The 15633-nt window shown below is 42.2% G+C and overlaps 2 protein-coding genes across 2 annotated transcripts; one reads left to right on the forward strand and one right to left on the reverse strand.

Moving 5' to 3' along the window:
• Positions 1 to 590: 590 nt before the first annotated feature.
• LOC114583290 (vomeronasal type-2 receptor 26-like) lies at positions 591 to 8017 on the forward strand. Its single transcript, XM_077918098.1, has 5 exons — positions 591 to 917; positions 1201 to 2061; positions 4192 to 4419; positions 5961 to 6087; positions 7104 to 8017. The coding sequence occupies exons 1-5, from the start codon at positions 591 to 593 to the stop codon at positions 8015 to 8017; spliced, it is 2457 nt and encodes an 818-aa protein (XP_077774224.1).
• A 1623-nt stretch (positions 8018 to 9640) lies between these two features.
• Positions 9641 to 10591, reverse strand: LOC114583289 (olfactory receptor 11H6-like). Its single transcript, XM_028704625.2, has one exon. It carries the CDS (start codon positions 10589 to 10591, stop codon positions 9641 to 9643), a length of 951 nt encoding a protein of 316 aa, XP_028560458.2.
• Between the last annotated feature and the right edge of the window lie 5042 nt (positions 10592 to 15633).

Here is a 15633-nt window from a genome sequence, read left to right on the forward strand (position 1 = left end):
TGTGATTTTTTGAAATGCACATAATATAAACACTTTTCCCTTTCTGAGTTTTTCAGAAAGCAATAGTAAGGGGAAAGATGAGTGTTTTGCAAGCATCTGTACAAAGAGATGTTACTGAAGCTCATTCAAAGCCCTACCCACATGCCAACCTATCTGGACAAATTTCACTGGTAGATTTGTTTTCTCATTTCCAAACTATTTGGGTATTAGAGTCATGTTTGACCAACAAAGTAGTAAAAAAACCTAACCCTTAGGTGTTTGAGATTTCTCTCATGCATGCTTCATTTTTCAGTGGATTAAATTCACATTCATTCAATGGAATTTGAATTCATATTCATTCATTCATGCCAGTTTTGTGTGATTTTTGACATGTACAAAATATAAACACTTTTCCCTTTCTGAGCTTTTCAGACAACAATAGTAAGGGGAAAGGTGAGTGTTTTGCAGGCATATGTACAAAGAGATGCTACTTAACAGCATTCAAAGCCATGCCAAGAGATGACTCTAGAGGGAGTCACATCCCTACCTACATGCCAACCTATCTGGACAAATTTCCTTGGTCTGTGGGTATGCAATTGATTTCTCGAAACATGCACTGTTATACAATATGTTACTCTCCTTACAGGCCAATGACACAACTCTACCAGCATATCCTGGCCTTGGCATTTGCTGTGAGGGAGATCAATGAAAACCCACATATCCTTCCCAATATCACACTGGGCTTCCACATCTATAATAGCCATTTCATTGCCAGATGGACCTATCAAGCCTCACTAGCAGTTCTCTCCAGGAAAAGCAGATTTGTTCCTAATTACAATTATGAAGCTGAGAACATTCCCATAGCTGTCATTGGGGGACCGAACTCAGATTTACGTCTCCAGATGGCCACCATCCTTCATATGTACAAGATGCCCCAGGTAATAACAAATTTGCATTGAGCATGGGCAAAGGTGAAAATGTGTACACTCGTCTTTGATGATATCTTTCAGCTTGAATGTTGATACGTGAAATGTTGTCTACTTCACCAACTTTAAAAATTGGAGGTGCATCATAGATCTCAAGGACAAAACAATTATGGCCTCAAGAGAATAGGGATTCCTGATACTGCCTGAAGCAGTTTTTTAAGAAGTGGTGATAGGTCATAGCACAATTCGCTACCACTTTCCATTTTATCTCACCATTTGCTGCCCTTACTTTTAGCTCATCTATGGCTCTTCTCCCATGATTGGAAACAATGTACAAACTCTTTTCTCCCACTGGATGTTCCCAGATGGGACTCATCAGTACAATGGGATACTCCAGCTTTTGCTGCATTTCAGCTGGTTGTGGATTGGGGTACTTTCTAAGAATGATGATACTGGAGAGCAATTTGTACAAAATATACTTCCCTTGTTTGCCCAGAAGGGTATCTGCTTTGATTTTATAGGAAGATTTCCTAAACTTAAGTTTTCTGGAGAGCTCAGTGAAATGGTGGCTGATGGTTCTGAAACAATCCGTGTTATTATGGGAAGCACTGCCAATGTTGTGGTTGTTAATGGTGAAATTGATACCATTATGGTATTGAGAATGATGCCAAAGGTTGCAGAAATACATGATATACCAATGAATGCCACATCAAAAGTCTGGATAATGACTGCACAGATGGAATTCACCTCATTCCCCTTTCAGAGGAGTTGGGAAATTGATTTCCTCCATGGTGCTCTCTCCTTGGCAGTTTCCTCAAAGGAACCTGCAGGATTCCAGAAATTTGTTCAAATGAGAAACCCTGCCTCAGAAGGAGATGACAGCTTTCTCCGGGTTTTTTGGGAACAGGCATTCATCTGTTCTTTCTCCAATGCTTCATTAAATAAGGAACTTGAGGAATCATGCACTGGGGAAGAGAAGGTTGACAGCCTTCCTGGTTCCGTTTTTGAAATGAGCATGACTGCCCAAAGCTACAGTGTCTACAATGCTCTATATACTGTGGCACATGCTTTGCATGCCATGCAATGCTCCAGGTTCAAAATTGGAGCAATGGCAAGTGGAATGACATTGGACTATCTGAACCAAGACACATGGCAGGTACAATTCTGATCCCATTAATGAAAAAGTTTTACCTTATTTTTCCATGTATAAGAGCCCCCCATGTATAAGACTACCCTTACTTTATTGAATCCCAAATTAAGAAAACCAAACCCAAAATAGAAGTGAAAATCTGGATGGTCTGTGGTCGCCAATTTGTCCTTTGGGTGCCAATTGCCTTCAAAGTTTCCAGCATGAGGCGCATGCAGTGCAACGTGGTGCAGAAGCAACGGCAGCAGCTGGGGCACCTCATGTTCCCCCTCAGTGGCAGCTGCTCCTGCGGGGAAGCAAGAAGAAGGACAACTCCCAAGCAGGATACTGAGGAAGAGCTGGAGGAAGGCAGCGCCCAAATGCGCCAGGCCATGCCATTGAGCAAACTGAGCTGAGAAAGGTGTTCAGCGGACTGGGGACAGGGTGGGGGTTTGAGAGAGGAAGAGGGGGGGAAGAAAAAAGGCAAGGAGAGGTAACTGAAGCAGCTCTCAGCAGCAGTGCTGGCAGCTGCTCTTGCTCTGGTGGTCGAGCCAGTGGGAGCTTCAGGAGGTGAGCCAGTCGCTAGCATGCAACCCGGAGGGGGAAGAGAACGGGGGGACGGCAGCAGGAGGGACTGCCTCAGCCCGCCCAAGCCAAAATCCAGGACGTATGCCTAAATATTTTTTAAAAAATCCCCCGGATGCCCATGTTCCATGTACAAGATGACCCCCAATTTTTATTTTTTTAAATCAAAAGACCTCCTATTATACAGGGGAAAATATGGAATATTGTTTTCTTGCACTCAGCTAAAGGTGGCCTCTAATTTAGCAGATCTTTTGCTGCTGAGAAAATATAATTCCATCCAACTTAATGGATGGAATATTGTTTTTATTCTACAGTGCCATTCCTATCCTTGGTGCCACTATGTCTGATTAGGTTGTTATGAATTCTGCAAGTTATTGTTCTCATGCTACACTTACACCCCTTTTAGGAAGTTTTGCTACTGACCCTAGCTGATTCCAGAATTTGGCACCCCAATATTAAAACTGGCAATTCCCTAAATTGTATCCTCACTGAGCACATTTATTACTAGTGAGGTCAGTCGTCATATATGCAAGGAACTAAAGGTTTCTCTCTCTATGAATGTTCCAGAATGACTCTCTCAATTTTTGTACATTCCAGTTTGACACTGGGGGTCATGTCCAATTCACCTTAAAGGGGTTTCTACTGGTTGTCTCCAGTTCCTCCTATATGTGTCACTGGTTCCTTCATTTCTCTCCACTCTTTCCTCAGTCTCCCTCTCCACACAAAATTCTCAGATTTTGCTTTTCCCAAACAATCCTGAAATGGCCATTTGTGGGCCCCTAACTTCTAAGCCCGTGTTTAGGATTACAAGCTGATCTCATTCCTACTTAGCAACACAAACTCTTCATGTGGGTTCTGTGCATCTAAAAATGCCTTCCAGACCCCAACCATGTTTCCCCTTGTCAGCTTGCCTGAGACACATTCCTTAAGGAAGAGATTAAGGTAGGTGTCTACATTCTCTGCACTTCCCTCTTCACCTAGCTGAAACACTATCCCACATCACAAACCAGCAGTGCACATCACATTGGACATCAGTTTTGAGCACATAGGTATGGTTTAGGAGAAGCAGCCTAGAGCAGAGAGGCCTGGAGAGAACATATATTCACAGACATCTCTGCGTTTGGTGTTGACAATGGTGTGGAAGTGAGTTGGCAGACTGAACTTAATTGGGACAAGACCAATGCAAAGCCTGAAACTATTATTTTCTTGTATTTATGTGCAGACACCTTTGTGTGTTTAATGAGCACTTACAGTTCCCAACCCTAACCCTGCGGGAAGCCATCCAATTAGACTTTAATTTGATTCTGACCTGTTTTTAATTAATTATTGTTTGATTTTATACCTATGTTATATATTTGATGTTAGCCACCCTGAGCCCAACTTTGGCCAGGGAGGGCAGGATATAAATTAAAGTTTTTTATTATTATTTATTATTATTTAGGATAGCCCTATTGGTCAGTTGATAAAGTTTAAATAAATTATAAACCAAAGGTCTCAGAAGTGAACTGTAATCTCAATTATCTAGTAAGGAATCCTTTTGTAGATCTTCACTATAGTTCCCTACCCCAAATTTAGCTCCAACACTTTCTGAGAAGTGTCTCCTTCAACAATAGTGCAGGAGAAGAAATTTCCTTTGACCAAAAGGGAGCATTAGTAGCTGGCTTTGATATTATCAACTGGGTCACATTCCCAAATGAGTCCTTTCTTAGAATCAAAGTTGGAAAAGTGGACCCACAGATTCAGCAAGAAAAGGGGCTCAGGATTCATGATGATGCCATCATATGGCCCAGCAACTTCAACCAGGTAAGTCCCATTTTATAGTATCTTCCGTCCTTTCCTCAATGTTAAATCTGATGTTTCCTCAAGTCTTGTCTAGATTTGGTAGAACATCCATATAGACTTGGTTAGAAGACCCATTGCCATTGCACTTATCTGGAGCCATTTCACCAGCCTAAATAACCCTCCAAAGCAGTTATTGAAAACATGGCAGGGAACATTGGGAGATGAACACACAGCTGAAAACCCCTGGGAACATGAACTTATGCACTGAAATGCATACTTAATAATTAAGCCAAATAATGACTGAATCATTACTATATTAGTAATATAATTTTAAAAAGTAATCTTTTAAAAAAAGCAGGCATGGAGGATGCCTATAACTGGAGGACCTCCAGTGTTCTGGAAAAAGTTCAAGAAATATTGCTTCATGATTTTGGTCTCTAAGGTAGTGATATTGTAAGATAATGCTCACAGGAATGCAACATGCAAACTAATATGTTTAGAACCTGACAAATATTAAAGCTGAAGCTGAAACATATAATGGGGGGGGGGGAGTTAACACTGGAAGCAAGATATATTTAAATATTGTATGAATCACAGAGAATTAGGACAATCAACACCTGACAGTGTTTTAAACAGACAGGCCATTGAAGCAAGGGACTAAGGTTATGTTTCTCTCCCTCTCTCCCTCTCTCTCTCTCTCTTTATATATAATTTTATTTCTAAATTTTTACAATAGACAAAATAAAAATAAAAATACATCACAGACAGTCACTCTCTTATTTCAACTCCACTTCCCTTTTTCTGTGGTACCTTGTTTATATTTTAGTTTATTGCATATGCAAATTATACCAATCTGTTATTTATCCACTATGTTTTTTTTTCTTCTTCTTCTTCTTCTTCTTCTTCTTCTTCTTCTTCTTCTTCTTCTTCATGTTTTTATTGCACATTGTTTACATTAACCCTGCTACTGTCTTAATTTGTTTACAATAACTTTGTAAATATACTATAAATAACTTCCATCCTGTCTTAAGAACTTAATCTTCTTGATTTCTTATTCTTCCTGTAAATTTTGCCATTTCTGCATAGTCTTTTGCCTTACTACGAATCCACCACATATGGAAAAAGGTGTCTTCTTTTTCTTTACATTTCCAACAGCTACTAGATTCAGATTTGTACATTTTTGAAGGTCTATTGGGTGTTAAGTACTATCTATACATCATTTTAATATAATCTTCCCTCACATTATAAATAGCTGTAAACTTTGTATCATTATTCACAATCACTCCCATGCCTCTATCTCAATATTATAACCAAAATCCATTGCCCAGTATATCATTGAAGATTTCACTTGTTCATCTTTTGTTTCCCATTCTTATACATTTCCAACAAAACATTAACATTACATTATAGGTTTCTCTCTAATTCTCTCTACATAAAAGGTGCGCTCTGGGGAAAAATGCATTTTCCTAGATTATTGTTGTATTTCTAAACTGTGGATTTCACCACCTTTGCTGTGCCAGGGAGATACAATCCCTGAAACTATTATCTTCTTTTATGTACAGACACCACCTCCTTCTGTGTGCAATGAGAATTGTCATTTAGGTTACAGTCGGACCAAGAAGGAAGGAAAGCCTTCTTGCTGCTACGATTGTCTTCCGTGTCCAGAAGGAAAGATCTCAAACCAGAAGGGTAGGAGATAAACTGTGAACCCTTCAAAAGCTATATCAGGATATTGCTTGTTATCACCACTGAGATTTGTATTTGGTGTACAAATCTGAATAACATGGGAGAGGTGGGATTGGGTAGGAATTTTATCAGAACCAGGCATATTATTTCTGTATTTATTCATAAAAACCACTTGCATAGCACAAATTCATTAAAAATTTCAAATTAGTTTACAACAACAACAAAAAGGCACAGAGACAGACATGCACATACAGACACACAAAAATATGCAAGTATACAAACAATGGCTCAAATTTCCAATCTTTTAGTTAACAGCCAAATGCACTAATCCATTGTGCCAGGGAAGGGTTTAAAAAGCAACATAAGAGCAGATCTCCAGCTAATTCCTATGGAATATATTTTCTTAATTTTCTTAATTGTCTCCATATGCTTAGCATTAAAAAAAGGTTTCAGGTGCCTAAAGTTTACTATAGAAGATGCCTACTGTTTCACTATGGAAAGAATATTCCAAAGGACTAGGTCCAATAAAAATAAAGATATGGTCCCAATAACTCAGGATAAGCAATCCTCCTATGGATGACCTCAATCATCAAGCTGGAATAGAAGGGTTCGGGCTGTTCCTTTAATAATCTTGACCTGTGTTGAGGGGTCTGTAAATTAGTAATCTGGAATGGTAATAGAGGACTACCCAGTGTTGGCATGCTAACAAAGGTCTCATGTGTTGTCAGCTATGTACCACCATTAACAGAGGTCAGGCTATCACACTCCCTCGGAATGGAAATCGCTGGCAAACCAGCTAGCCAGATAGTGGATGTTCGAAATAAAAACTCAGACCTGTAGACTGCTACCCTCTTAACATTGGCCCAGGATGTGGATTGCTTGGCAATCAAAGCTGAATATGAGGATATCTCTTTTACAACTGTTGTCGTCATCATAATTCAAGGCTCTACAGTACATAAATTCTGCCAAGCATCGCCGAATGGATTTCCACGTATTTAATTCTGTCTTGTCTTTTTCAGACATGGATGTTTGCTTTGAATGCCCTGGGGACCAATATCCAAACCATTTCCGGGATGGATGCCTTCCAAAACGAATAACTTTCTTGTCTTATGGAGAACCTTTGGGCATAATTTTGTCCTCTTTGGCTCTCTCCTTTTCTCTCCTCACTGCTTTGGTTCTTGGAATATTCCTGAAGTACATGGATACTCCCATAGTCAAGGCCAACAACCGGGACCTCACCTACACTCTCCTCATCTCCCTCTTGCTTTCCTTCCTTTGTGTTTTGCTATTCATTGGCCAGCCTGGAGCACTGACATGCCTCCTGCGACAAACTGCTTTTGGCATGATCTTCTCTGTAGCAGTTTCTTGCATATTGGCCAAAACCATCATTGTGGTTCTGGCTTTCATGGCCACCAAGCCAGGCTCCAAGATGAGAAGGTGGGTGGGAAAACCATTGTCCAACTCCATTGTCCTTTCCTGCTTTCTTATTCAAGCCACCATTTGTACTGTGTGGTTGGCAACTTCTCCCCCGTTCCCTGATTTAGACACGCATACAATGATCCAAGAAATGGTTCTGCTCTGTAATGAGGGGTCAGTCCTTATGTTTTATTTTGTGTTGGGCTACATGGGCTTCTTGGCTTCTGTCAGCTTTATTGTGGCTTTTCTTGCTCGGAGGTTGCCTGACAGCTTTAATGAAGCCAAGTTCATTACATTCAGCATGCTGGTCTTTTGCAGTGTTTGGCTGTCCTTTGTCCCAACCTACCTGAGCACAAAAGGAAAATACATGGTGGCTGTGGAGATCTTCTCCATCTTGGCCTCCAGTTCGGGGTTACTGGGGTGCATCTTTTTTCCCAAATGCTATATCATTTTACTGAGGCCTGAACTGAATACCAAGGGACAGTTAATTAGGACAACAAAGAATCAGTCTAGCTGACCTAACTCAATTCAAAAGTCTTTTATTAGTAATGAGTGACATACCCTCCAAGTTCACAGAAAGCTTCTGTTAGAGAATGTGCCATGATTTCCATGTACTCACTTAGGATAATCCCATTAAAGTATTTCATTTTATTATTACAGCTCTTTAATTTTTATACCGCCCTTCATCCAAAGATTACAGAAAAATGCAGAACAGAAAAACACAAAATGAGAACACAAAGTATATAATAAACATCAGTCAATAACCTGGTTATAGAGAAACATCTTTTTCTTGTGCCTAAAGATATGTAACGAAGTTGCCAGGCAGGCTTCCCTGGGGAGAGCATTTCACAAAAGGAGAGTCATTGCAGTCTTGCACTGTCACTTTCTCAAGGGAAAAGCCTCAGATGATGATAGCAGGGTCCAGATTGGTTCATATGGAGAGATGCGATCCTTGAGGTATTACTATCCTGAGTCATTTAAGGCTTTATAGGTCAAACGGCACTTTTCCCCAAAGTATCTTAATTGAAAGTTTTCAACATAAAGTACAATAAAAACCAATCTAATCTAAAAAAGAAAGAAAGAAGAGTAAAAATAAGAGAATAAAAAGCAAGAAATAAAAAGTTGTCAAGAGTTATAGGTCATTTTTTAATCTAAGTAATCAATCACTCATGCTTCCTGTAAGATTAATCTACTTTACAACCATCAAAAAATAAATTATCACCTTTGTGGTGTTTAATTGCCAGATAATTTGTCCAATTAACATTTATTTCCCTATTTCTATAATAATTAAAAGACTGAGGGTGCAGACCTGAAGCTTTTTAATTAAAAAGTGGTTTATGCAATGTCAAGCTGATGAAACAATCCTTGTTCTGGGTTCCTTCACATCCCTCAGAAATATTCTCTTTTCCCCAGGACAAATGACAGGTGCCTCTTCAGAACATCTGAGGGAATGCTAATTCTGAGGGGGTGGGGATTAGATAGTCAGACTGACAATCTCTTATCACTCTTCACTAGCAGGGAACTAGTGGGGGGGCACCTCGGTCAGACATTCCTCAAACCAGAATCCCCTGCCCTTTTGTGGAGGGAGAGTTTCTCCTCTACCCGCCACCCCCAATGAATTTTACTTACGGTACTTCTACATGTCCCAAATATGCAGATTCCTCTCTTTTGTTTGTTGAGGTGTGTGTGATTTGGATACAAAATAATTAGAATGGCCCATCCCAAGTTCAGCATTAGAGGGAAAGATGCATAATACATTCTCTCACAGTTTCTGCCTAGTTAACATTTGTGTCTGAAATTCAGATGCTGACAGCAGATGTCCTTGTAGTTCCACTCAGCTACCAGGTAAACATCAGACTCTGCTCTACCTCTGTCCCCACTTTGAGTCCTGGTCTCTTCCTGCAGGAAAATGAGGTGATAAAATTTCAGGTGGCAGGATGGATTATGCCACTTCAGAATGAAGGTAGGGTATACCATTTATGAATGCTCCCTGATGTAAAACAAACAAAGCAATGCAAGTGATAAACCTCCCAATGCATCGTGGTTCTAGGCTTGCCCTCTCTCTGATACGCAGGTTTTGCACCAGTAGGAAGACTCATTTCTGTTTTTGCTTTGCAACATTTTCATGCTATCCGTGTTTTCAAATACACCTCCATTTCTCCAATCTCTTCAACAACCTCCCTGCAGTCTCTTTCATCTGATCATTCCTCAGAGAATAGATCAGAGGATTGAGGAAAGGTGTGATAGCAGTGTAGAAGAGTGTTGCTGCCTTTGTCACATCTGAGTGGCTTTCTCCACCTGGAGCAGCTAAGTATACTCCTGCCACAGAACCATAGAAAATACTCACCACTACTAGATGGAACGATACGGTGGAAAAAGCCTTCCTACGACTGCCTTGGTTAGAGGTTTTCATCAGTGTGAAAACCACAGTGCCATAGGACAACAGAATGCAAAGTAAGTTGCCTAAAACCATAACATTCACAAAAACCTGGTGGATGAGAGGAGCATTTCCAAGTGGGGGGCAGGCAAGAGACATGAGTGGCCCAGGATCACACAACAAATGGTTGATGGTGTTGGATCCACAGAAGGACATCCTGGAGATCACAGTTACTGGGACAATGTTCCACAGGAAGCCAAGGATCCAGCAAGCAGCCATCAGAGCACAGCAGGCATCCTGGGACATAATTTGTGGGTAGCGCAGTGGGTGGCATATGGCCAAGTACCTGTCCAATGCCATGGCTGAGAGGAATAAACATTCTGTTGCACCAAGAGAGAAAAAGATGTAGAACTGGAAGAAGCAAGCCTGGAAAGAGATCGTCCCATGAGGGGACACCAGATCAAAGAGCATGCGAGGTACAGTGGCACTCATGTAGCACATCTCCAGCCAGGAGAAGGTGCTTAGAAGGAGATACATGGGAAGTCGTGACAAGTGCGAGTCTAGAACCACCAGTGTGATAATGGTCAGATGCTCAGCCAAAGTGAGCACATAAAGAACAGTCAAAAAAAGGAGCAGCAGCAAACGCTTCACCTGTCCACCTCCAAATCCCAGCAAAATGAATTCTGTTACTTCAGTTTCATTGGCCAGTTCCATCTTCAATTGAATAATCTGACTGGGCTTCCCCAGCCACTCTAGGCAGCTCCCAAAAGAATATTAAAAACACAATGAAACATCAAACATTCAAAGCTTCCCTAAACAGGGCTGCTTTCAGACGTCTTCTAAAAGTTGCATAGTTCTTTATCTCCTTAACATCTGGTGGGAGAACAATCCACAGGGAGGGCACCACTGCTGAGAAGGCATTCTGCCTGGTTCCCTGTAACCTCACTTCTTGCAGTGAGGGAACCACCAGAAGGCCCTTGGAGCTGGGCCTCAGTGTCCGGGCTAAATGATGGGGGTGGAGATGCTCCTTCAAGTATACTGGGCCGATGCCGGTGAGGGCTTTAAAGTTCAGCACCAACACTTTGAATTGTGCTCGGAAACATACTGGGAGTCAATGAAGGTCTTCCAGGACCAGCGTTATATGGTCTCGGCAGCCACTCTGTCACCAGTCTAGCTGCCGCATTCTGGATTAGTTGTAGTTTCCAGGTCACCTTCAAAGATAGCCCCACGTAGAGCGCATTGCAGTAGTCCAAGCAGGAGATAACCAGAGTAAGCACCACTCTGGAAAGACAGTCTCACCCTAACAGAAAGATTTACATAACATGACAGAGAGATTTACATATACCAAAAAGAAGTAACATCTGCCTTCCTGCCTATCACAGCTGTGAGTCTTTGCCTGTTTAAGAGTCATTCTTAACAAAGTACGACGCTGCTGCCTGATGTGCAATGTAAAACTATGCATGCTTTTGCAAAACTAAGTCCTGCTGTATTGATTTGTGTCACTTCCAAGTAACAACTGATCCACACCCTACATAAAACATAATTAAACTGTGGAACTCACTCCCATAGCTGTCAACTTTTCCCTTTTCTTGTGAGGAATCCTATTCGGAATAAGGGAATTTCCCTTTTAAAAAGGGAAACGTTGACAGCTATGGTCACTCCTACAGAAGGCAATGATGGCCACCAAGCTATACCCCTTTGAAAGAAAATTAGACCAATTAGTGGAGGACAAGGCTATCAACAAGGCTATCCATTCTTAAGGAAATCAGCCCTGAGTGCTCAGTGGAAGGACAGATCCTGAAGCTGAGGCTCTAATACTTTGGCCACCTCATGAGAAGAGAAGACGCCCTGGAAAAGACCCTGATGTTGGGAAAGATGGAGGGCACAAGGAGAAGGGGACGACAGAGGACGAGATGGTTGGACAGTGTTCTCGAAGCTACCAGCATGAGTTTGACCAAACTGTGGGAGGCAGTGGAAGACAGGAATGCCTGGCGTGCTCTGGTCCATGGGGTCACGAAGAGTCAGACACGACTAAACGACTAAACAACAACAAGGCTATCAACAGCTACCAGCCACAATAGCTGCATTCTACTTCCATTGTCAAAGGCATTATGACTGTGAATGCCGGTTTCTGGCAGCTGCAGGTGGGCAGAGTGCTGCTGCACTCATGTCCAGCTTACAGGCTTCCCACAGGAGTCTTCTCAGCCACTGTGGGAAAATGGTGCTGCACCAGAGAGGCCATGGCCTTATCCAGCAGGCTTGTCTTGTGTTCTTATCCTTTTATGCTTGATAATAACATGTTCCCCTTGTACCCTGCACTCTTCTAAGCATCTTGGACAAACGGTTTCAAAAATACACAGGTATGGAACAGCCTTTGCTTGGAAGCAAGCACAGATGATTACAGTAGGACTTATTTTTTTCTCCACGACACAATACAGAAACAGCTACCAAGTTTCCCATACTGGAACAAACTCATGAAAAACAAACAGTTGCAAAATCAGATCGGAGGAAGATCAAAGGAACAGTGAGTGAAGAGGTTTGCTATGCTGAATCAAATCCTTACTGGCCCAATCTGGCCAATGGCTGCATCTATTCAGATCCATCCTTCTAATATTCTTACCTCTTCCCCCATTTGACTTATTTGGCACCTCAGTAGCATTCCATGTGAAGATCCACCACCCTGAAGGCATCTCATATATGCTGTGTCACAAACCAAGAGGAGTATGTTGTTCTACGTGTTTTACAGTGGGACTTGGCAAGAAGAATGAACGGGCCTGTGCACAGAACAAAGGTTGAATGCATCTGATATATATATATATGGTGGCTCATGGAAATGAGTCCTTCAAGAACAATGTCATTAGTATCCACCAAAACAACAGCTCTTTGGAGACTGATTGCCTCCCTCTGAAGCACTAGAGAGCCTCCTCGGGTAATGGTGTTTTCCTGGGTTATGCAAAGGGATTTATTAGAACAACCAAATGGATATAGTGTGTTATGGAGTCTCAAGCTGATAGAGGCACTTGATTGACTTTCTTTTACAGTGGTACCTCAGGTTAAAGATGCTTCAGGTTGCAGACGCTTCAGGTTACAGATTCCGCTAACCCAGAAATAGTACCTCGGGTTAAGAACTTTGCTTCAGGTTGAGAACAGAAATCGCACAACGGTGGCGCGGCAGCAGCGGGAGGCCCCAGTAGCTAAAGTGGTGCTTCAGGTTAAGAACAGTTTCAGGTTAAGAACGGACCTCCAGAACAAATTAAGTTCTTAACCCAAGGTACCACTGTTTTTCCTTCTCTTACTGCAAGGTTGGCTAAACTGTGGGCCTCCAGCTGTTCCTGGACTCCCATCATCCCTGGACTTTGGCCATGCTGGTTGGGGTTGATGGGAGCTGGAGGCTAGCAGCATCAGGAATATGGCAGTCCTGCTATCCCCGTCCAACTGCATCAGGAATCTTCCGGTTGGTTGGTTGGTTGGTTGGTTGGTTGGTTGGTTGGTTGGTTGGTTGGTTTGTTTGTTTGTTTGTTTGTTTGTTTGTTTGTTTGTTTGTTTGTTTTAAAAGCATGATCATCACCCAGTGGGAAAACACTTTGTGCTTTAGTGTGGATATTGGGGAGAAGTGAACTTTACACAGAAACAGCAAATAATAAGAGATGGTCTATTACTGATGTGAGCCAGAATTTTTGGGGAGGGAGGTGGGGTTGAGATAAACAAGGCAATGGTTTTGAAAAGGAAGGGCAAGTTGATGGAGGGAGAGCTAATATTCTTCTACTCTTCCCTCCTCCCTTTGGAAAGGACTACATGTAAGGATGGACAAATTTGTCATGTTTGGTTTGTCATTTTTCCAATCTTAAATTCAGTTAACATTTCCAAAGCTTTTTGTGGTTTTCCTTTTTAAAGAAAAGGGGAAACAAAGAAATTCTGTTAAAAGTAATCATTTTGGGAGTATTTTTGGGAGTATTTCTCCTAATACACCCTAATTGGGGAGGGGGGTTCCCCAAAATAGCCACATGATTCCTGAACATGCCCAGTGCCCACAGGATGCTGTGAGGAAAGAAAAAGGAAAAAAGGAAAGTGTTACGGTAACTGGGAGAGGGAGAAATGGAGAGCTGGATATGGAAGAAGTGAGTGTGAAGGGCGTTATATCCAATGCTATTCCTAGTCAGGGAAAATGCATTGAAATGGATGAACATGATGATGGACTCACCGGTACTTTCATTGGCCCATGTCTAGAAAGCTCAGGTCCATGAGGTTTTCTGCTTGTCTTCTGCTTTTTAGGTATGGATCCGAGCATTTTCCCACTTGTCTCACTGCTTACCACAGGGAATCCAGCTCCTCCCCACTGAATCAGAGTGTACGTCAATCTGCGGAAAACCTGACCGACGTTTTCTCTGATTCAGTGGAAAAAAGCAGGTTTTCCCAAGGGAAAGAAGTGGGACAACCGCTCACCCACTCACTGTTTTCAGCTGGCACCGACCCCTTGATTTGCACCCCTGCCAAGCCAAACCCCCCCCCCCTCACTCACTCTGGGATACTTGCTAACTGATAAGGGAGAGCTTTGAAGGCTTCCACCATCATCTACATGTCACATTTTTGTGACCGCCCCCCACATTACTTCCAGTCATGGCTGCTTCTGCTGCTTATACAACCAACATGGAATGGATCATGCAGAGGAGGGACGCAGGTGGAGCTGTGGTCTAAACCACTGAGCCTCTCTTGGGCTTGTGATCAGAAGGTCGGCAGTTCGAATCCATGTGACGGAGTGTGCTCCTGTTGCTTTGTCCCAGCTTCTGACAACCTAGCTGTTTGAAAGCACTCCAGTGCAAGTAGATAAAAAGGTACCACTGTGGCATTTGCGTGTGTTCTGGCTTCCATCATGGTGTTCCATTGCACCAGAAGTGGTTTAGTCATGCTGGTCCCATGACCTAGAAAGCTGTGTGTAGACAAACGCCACCTCCCGCAGCCTGAAAAGCAAGATGAGTACCGTATCCCATAGTCGCCTTTGACTGGACTTAAATGTATAGGGGCTCATGCATAACAGGGGGTATTGGTAGGCCTGAGGAAGTATAAAACCTTTAGAAATCAAACAAAATGTTAAGGCACCCTCTGTAGGGTTTTGGTGGTTGTGTATATGTATATGTAGCAATATTAGAGTAATCAAGGTAAAGTATAATATGTGAATTAGAGTATGTGTCAGGTTGGGAGGTGGTGAACATGTGCTTGGAATAGTGAAAGTGATAGGATAGGAGAAGAGTTTAGAGTTTGGCAGTGGAGAGAAGTGAAAGAATGTGGTCAATAGGCATGAAATGTTGACCAGTTGTTGCAGTGGAATAGAGATAGGGAATGGAATAGACCATTCTAGTCCAAATTGTAAACATCTGATCATTATCTCTCTCATTGCAGGTCTGGATATCTTGGTTTGTTGTTTGTTTTCAATATTCCTTCTCTCCTTTTTCTTGCAAAAAGTCAATGTGTCTGTCAGGATGCTGTCAGTGGCTCCCAGCTGCTTGCCCAAGAAAGTATAAAGACAAGGAAAAGTTTCTTACCGTCCTTTTTTATTTAAATATTACAGAGAGAGGCTACATAATCCAGCCACTTGGACAATGGCATTGTCCACCCCCACTCCACCCCCGTCTCTCCCACTTCCTCATTTGTCACTTCTACTGGTGCTGCTAGGTGCCCTCTGTCTTTGAGCTCTTTGGTCTCCAACTTTAAGGCTCGCCAGGTTATGGGAGATGAGGGGTCTGGAATGGTTTCTAAAT

Source organism: Podarcis muralis, chromosome 13, assembly GCF_964188315.1.
Source record: "Podarcis muralis chromosome 13, rPodMur119.hap1.1, whole genome shotgun sequence".
NCBI lineage: Eukaryota > Metazoa > Chordata > Lepidosauria > Squamata > Lacertidae > Podarcis > Podarcis muralis.